Source organism: Haemorhous mexicanus, chromosome 25 (genome assembly GCF_027477595.1).
Source record: "Haemorhous mexicanus isolate bHaeMex1 chromosome 25, bHaeMex1.pri, whole genome shotgun sequence".
Taxonomy (NCBI): Eukaryota; Metazoa; Chordata; class Aves; order Passeriformes; family Fringillidae; genus Haemorhous; species Haemorhous mexicanus.
The window spans coordinates 5,709,215-5,715,214 of record NC_082365.1 but is presented as its reverse complement, the minus strand read 5'-3'; the positions used below and the strand labels follow the sequence as shown (position 1 = coordinate 5,715,214).

Genomic DNA, 6,000 nt, shown 5'->3' with positions numbered 1-6,000 from the left:
TGAGTAAGCTGAAGTAATGGTTAGCACATCCGTGGGCAGCAGCTGCTGTGGAGGCTCTGAGAGATGGGTGAGGTGCTGTGGGTCTCAGTTTGGCTGGCCTGGGCTGGGCTCTGGCACAGACAGGACCTGCAGGGCTGCTGGCCTGCACTTCATCTGGGAGAAGAGGGTGTGGGAAGTCCCCCATTGGTCAAGGAGCCCACACAACCAGAGAGCTTTTATGCAGACCCACAGTGGACTTTTCTACAGCTTCCTGGGGAAATTGTTCATGGGAAGGGCAGTGCTTTCCCCTGTATCAGCCCTGTCATTATCTCAGAGTCTTCCAGGGCTGGGCTCTCTCAGATGCTCTCCCTCCCTTCAGCCAGCTCCCAAGTGGTGAGCCTGAGCCCTGGAAAGTGACTGTGCCAGGCTCTGGCCAGCCTTGGCCTGACTCCCTGCTCTTCTGCCTTCAGTGCCATCAAGGGTGTCTGTAACTTTGCCATTGCTGTCCCCCACAGCGGCCATCACCTGAGACACTTACTAGGCTGAAACTGTACAGAGACCCTTTGGAAGAGGGCTGTAACTTGTGTAATCCCAAAAGGAAGCTGTTGCCTCTACCCCACAGCCTCTCCAGCCACAGCAGCCTGACATGTTCAGGAGCTGTGCAGGAGATCTAACAGTCTGGGAGCCCCATGTACCTGCTGGGGACTCCGTTCCTGCTACACTGGCTGCTCTTGTCCACAGCGGTGCTCAGCTCCTGCTGCCATCGTGAGGAAGGGAACACCCTGATGGCTCAGTGCCCTTGGAGAACTCACATGTGCCTCTGCTGGGGACAGCTGCTCGACCTGTGTGCATCTGGGTACCTCAGTGACTGCTTGCAGATATTGCTAGCAGCAGTGCAGGGCAGGGGATTTCAGGCAAGTTTCAGGAGTGTTGCAGTTAGTCTGTGACTTGTAATGATGCTCATTGTCTCAGTGACAGTGGGGTTTATTTTAGGCTGTCTTCCAATTCGAGATTCCCTTATGGAGTAAGGATATGTGCTGGGGAATTTGAGTTTGTGCTGGGGATCACAGAATTGTCCTGAATGGGAATTGACCCTAAAGCTCATCCAGCCCTATGCCTGCCATGGCAGGGACACCTTCCAGTGCCCCAGGCTGCTCCAAGCCCCATCCAGCCTGGCCTTGGACACTTCCAGGGATGGGGCAGCCACAGCTGCTCTGGGCACCCTGTGCCAGGGCATTACCACCCTCACAGCCAAGAATTCCTTCCCCCAATATCTAATCAAACCTCCTCCCTGTCAGTTTGAAGCCATTCCCCTTGTCCTGTGACTCCAGGCCCCCCAAACAGTCTCTCTCCATCTTTCTTGCAGGCTCCCTTCAGGTCCTGGAAGGCCCCAGTTTGGTCACCCCAGAGCTTCTTTTCTCCAGGCTGAACAATCTCAATTCTTTTTACCTTTCCCCATGCTTCATCTCGATAATCAGCTTTGTAGCCCTGCTCTGGACTAGCTCCAGGAGGTTGATCCCACTTCCAAAGGAGCATTTTGTTTCTGGAAATCGACCTAGGATGAGTCTTTCCCAGTCCTGTGCATGTGAGCAGCTCTAAGGAAATAGAAGAAAATGGCTCTGTGTTTTTAATGAGCCAAACATGAAAACAGATTTTGAGCATGTGGAGGATATCAGAGGTCTGGATCAGGATTCAAGTCTCACAAAAGGCCATGTTTTTCACAGTTCCCACCTGAAGATTGTAGTAGAGCTTTGGATTTTGTCACTAAATTTGGGGGTCCCACCCTCTTCTCTAACCCTTGGATCTTGTTCCTCTGATTTCTTGGTATCTCTCAAGATTTTCATCTTGAGATAAGACCACAGGCCTCAAGTGCAGAGGAGGGAAGCAGAGCCAGGTTCTGTCTGGTGAGTCTGGCTTTGCATAGACCCCATTAAATGATGTCCTTACACTTTGATGCCACAGACTCTGTCCTGGTCACGAACCCAAACCCCTGAGCAGCAGATCACAGGGTACAGCTCACAGGAGTCTGGTTCACAGGACCTGGAGAGGCACTTGGTGCCACATTTCTGCTGCACAAAGGTGGGTGACTTGGCTCTTCCCTCCTGAGAGCAGGGTGGGGAGGGTGGTGTCAACTCACATGGATGCAACACAATTTCCCAGCTCTCACTCGGGCAGTGCAGACAACACCCAAGGCACAGCAGCCGCCAAGGGAGGCACCAGAGTGCTCCTCATGTGAAAGAGGACAGAAACCAGCCACTGGTCAGCAACAGGGCTCATTTATTATCTCATGAAAATGAGTGACAAACAGCTGCAGCAATGTCAGCAGAACCAAAGCTTTGCCCAGGCCAGAGCTCTGAGTGCAGGGCTCCCTGCTGCACTGGGTGGCACTGGGAGGGTTTGTGATGGAGTCAGTGGATTTGGGTGATCCCTGAGCTGCAGGGAGTGCATTTGAGGCTGTTCCCAGTGGCCTGTGTCCTCCTGATGCCACCATCCCACAATGCTGATTCCTGTTTCCTCCTTCTACACCAGCTGCCTGCCCTTAAAACAGGAGAAGGCACATGCAGTCTCCCAGATGGCTCCACTGTGTGTGGGACATGCACCCAGACCCAAGAGCCTCTTCCAGGAGTGAGGCCTGGGGGCAATGAGGCAGCAGCCAGACCCCATTTTCACCATGTCCGACCAGGAGCCAGGTGGCTACAGACAGGAGTGCCCCAGGTGTGCTGTGCTGTTTGAAGGGGGGGTGGAGGGGGCCTGGTGTGCCCTAGGTGCCTTGGCTCAGGGCTGCTGGGTGACCTCAGGCAGAACACATGGGTTTTTCTGGGAACTGTTTGGGTTTGGCTGCTGTGGGTTTCAGAGACCCCTTGTGAGACACTGTGGGTCAGATTGAAAGACTGAGCATCCACAGCTCCTGGTCTTGGCTGGAAGTGAGGGTTGTGTCCAACCCATGAGGTTCCCAGTGAATGAGTGGGGATTCCCAAAGTAGAGGCATCCAAAACTCAGGTGTCCACATGGATATGCTGCTTTTGGTGGTGTGAGACAGACACCAGCCCATTTCCAGGGGTGTGTGGGACCTGCAGAGAGCCCTAGAGGACAAGGCCTGGGGTTCCTGTGGGTGGCCATGTCATCACAGGTGGCCATTTCCAGGGGTTGCCACAGAGCCACGGCTTTGGCCAAGAGGTCTCTGCCTTGGGGAAGACAAGCTTGGCTTCGCTGCAGGCTCCTCCTGGCTGGTGATGCTGCAGGGTGGGCAGGAGGAGGTTTCCCTGACCCACTTCCTGAGCCAGTGGGGCTTTCTCCCAGGCTGCTCTTGGCAGAAGTGAGACTCACACAGGGATTGTCTCCTCCCATGGCCAGCCCTGAGTGTCTGGAGCTCAGTCAGAGCCCTTCTAGGCCAGGGGCAGCTGGCAGAGCGGTGCCTGTTGCCCAGGCAGGTATGATGGGGATGAGGGTAGATAGGTCGTACTGGTGCTTTTCAGGGAGCCGTTTGTGTCATCTTGCTGGCCCCTGGGCACTGGTGTTGGCCCTCGGTGTGGGCTGTGGGGCCATTCCCACTGCTGCTCCCAGGAGGGTTATAAGTGAGATGTGTAGGGTGGCGTGGGTGGGGAGGGGAAGAAGGTTATCTGGAGGCTGCTGCCAGACAGATCCCGGCTCTCTGAAGTTATCAGCACCTCACTGTCATTGAGGCAGGGACAATGCTCAGAGCAGCCCCTCTCCTTGCCCCTGGTGCCCACCCTTTGCTGGCAGGGGATGAGCGTCATGGAGGGGAAGCTGTAGCTGTCAAGGATGGGGCGCACTCCCAGGGAATCAGGTGTCTCACACATGTGGTCGATGTCAGAGAAGTTCACCAGAGCCTGGGTGGAGTCATAGGAGCTTTTCTCCATGTCATCAGCCCTGCAGGACTGGGGGAAGCTGCCCTTGTCCTGCCCTTTCTGCCTCAGCAGGCGGAAGTCATCTCTGAAGTGGGGGTTGAAGAGCAGGTAGAGCAAGGGGTTGAGGCAGGCGGGCAGGGGCAGGACCACAAGGAAGACGGATTTGATGACCTCTGGGGTGATAAGGAAGAGATTGAGGGTAGAGGAGAAGGTGAGGAAGGCCACTGGGCAGTAGAGGAGGCAGTTGGTGAAGATCAGCCAGGCCACATGCTTGACCATGGCGCAGTCCCAGACAGCGCTGAACTCCCCCTTCAGCAGGTTGCAGTAGAGTCGGATGTAGGTGCCAGTGATGGTCAAGAAGCAGAGTGTGTTTGTCATCACCAAGGCCACGGTGAAGCCCAGGGTGCTGGGTTTCCCCTCTGGGATGGGGTATGGGAGGCAGAGAGGGGATGCTCCGTATTCCCCAATGGAGAAGAGAGGCAGAACGGCAGCCACAGAGGACAAAACCAGGCAGCAACAGGTGGCGGCCTTGACCTTGCCTAGGGACGGGGACTTCCCATATCCCCGCACGCAGGAGGCTGAGAGGCTGCACTGCACAGCAGCCAGGGTCAGCAGGAAGATGGCAGCCTGGGAGGCCAGCATGGACAGGAACCCGGTCACCCTGCAGCCCGCACCCGTCTCCCATCTGGCGCCGTAGCGGGCAAAGTGGCCGTAGGTGAGGGTGTCCACGAGGGCCAGCATGCTGCAGGAGATGCCCGTCAGCAGGTTGGCCCCGGCGATGGAGCCCACGAGGAACTTCACCGGGGACAGGTAGCTGGGGGAAGCAAAGACAGCCAGGATGACCAGCCCGTTGCAGAGCACCGAGACCAGAACGATGACCCAGACTCCCAGGCGGATGATCCAGCTCTCAAACAGGTGGTCACAGGGCTTGAAGGGACCTGGAAGACAAACCCCAAAGTTACACCCAGCAGACACTGCTTCTCTCCAGTGGTGCCCAAGTCCCAGCCCTCTCCTGGCCCCACCAGCCACATGAGTGCCTTGGGCTGGCAAGGAAAATATGACATTGTCCCCCCTCTTCTGTAGCTGCCTCTTGGCTCTCCCCTGTGCTCCTGACCCCACACTGGAGCACGTCTGGCATCCTCTCAGATCTTGTCTAGGGCGGGAAGAAGGTGCAGGGAGAGGTCAAAATGAAATGTAAGGAACAACAAACTGATCAATGCTCCTAAAATCTAAGAAGGTTGTGACTGCAGACCGCCCAACACTCCTGGTGTCAGCCTGGCATTTGGGCCCCTCTGCCATTACCTCTCCTTCTCACGTTCCCCCTGGGAGCTGGTGGTGTGGAGATCTGCCAGGATGCTGCATCCTGCTCTGGCACTGCCAGCCTCTCTCTGTGCACTCAAGACCTTGGCTAAGAGATGTCTGCACCTCTTCATTCATTCTGCATGAATAGGTTTGAGCACCAGGAGGTGAAGTGTCTGGGCATGAGGGAGAGAGGGAGGGAGCTGGGGTGGCAGGGAAGGGACAGAGGGGTCTGGGCAGGCAGAACATGGAAAGATGTCAGGAGAAAGAAAGAACAGAAGTGGATGGAGCGGGGAGTGAGTAAGGGAAGGTCATGGAGGGGTAAAAAAGAGGACTGGTCTGGAAGCTGTTTGCCAAAGAAAAAAGAAGAGAGAGGAGAAAGAGAGAGTGGGCAATGGTATAAAATTGCCTCTGGGAAGGATTGGGATGTTTCAGTGAGTGGCTCAGCAAAAACAAAATCAGGGTGGTAGAAGTTTTAGGTGGTAGAGAGCAAAAAAATTAGGGGAAATGGAGAAAGCTTTTTCATTTCTAAGGAGGTGAAGCTCAGAGTGCCAGGCAGCCGGACATGCCCTCAGCTGAAATCTTATTCCTTTTGCAACAAACTCAGTGGAACAACTGGTAAAAAGTCTGTCCCTGACAGTGTTCCACAGCAGGCTGGCTGGAACCAGACCTCTCCAGCCTCCAGGTGTGCCTGTGTAGGACCCCACTGAGCTATGAGCAGAGACAAAATCAGAAGGTGACTTCCTCAAGCCCCAACCAGCACTGCAGTCCAGTGCCTCCCTGCTCCCCCTTCCTCAGGAAACAGAGCAAAGTATCCCTGCAGTTTGCAGTGCCATGGGTATGATCAGGACAC

The 6,000-nt window shown here is 55.5% G+C and overlaps 1 protein-coding gene across 1 annotated transcript in view; it reads right to left on the bottom strand.

The window, feature by feature from the left end:
• Window positions 1–2,239: 2,239 nt before the first annotated feature.
• The window catches only part of LGR6 (leucine rich repeat containing G protein-coupled receptor 6), a 163,918-nt gene continuing 160,157 nt past the window's right edge, over window positions 2,240–6,000 (bottom strand). The window contains exon 18 of the mRNA XM_059867721.1: window positions 2,240–4,786. Within this exon, the coding sequence (XP_059723704.1) occupies window positions 3,549–4,786 (1,238 nt within the window). The 3' untranslated portion in view covers window positions 2,240–3,548. The remainder of the gene's footprint in view (window positions 4,787–6,000) is intronic.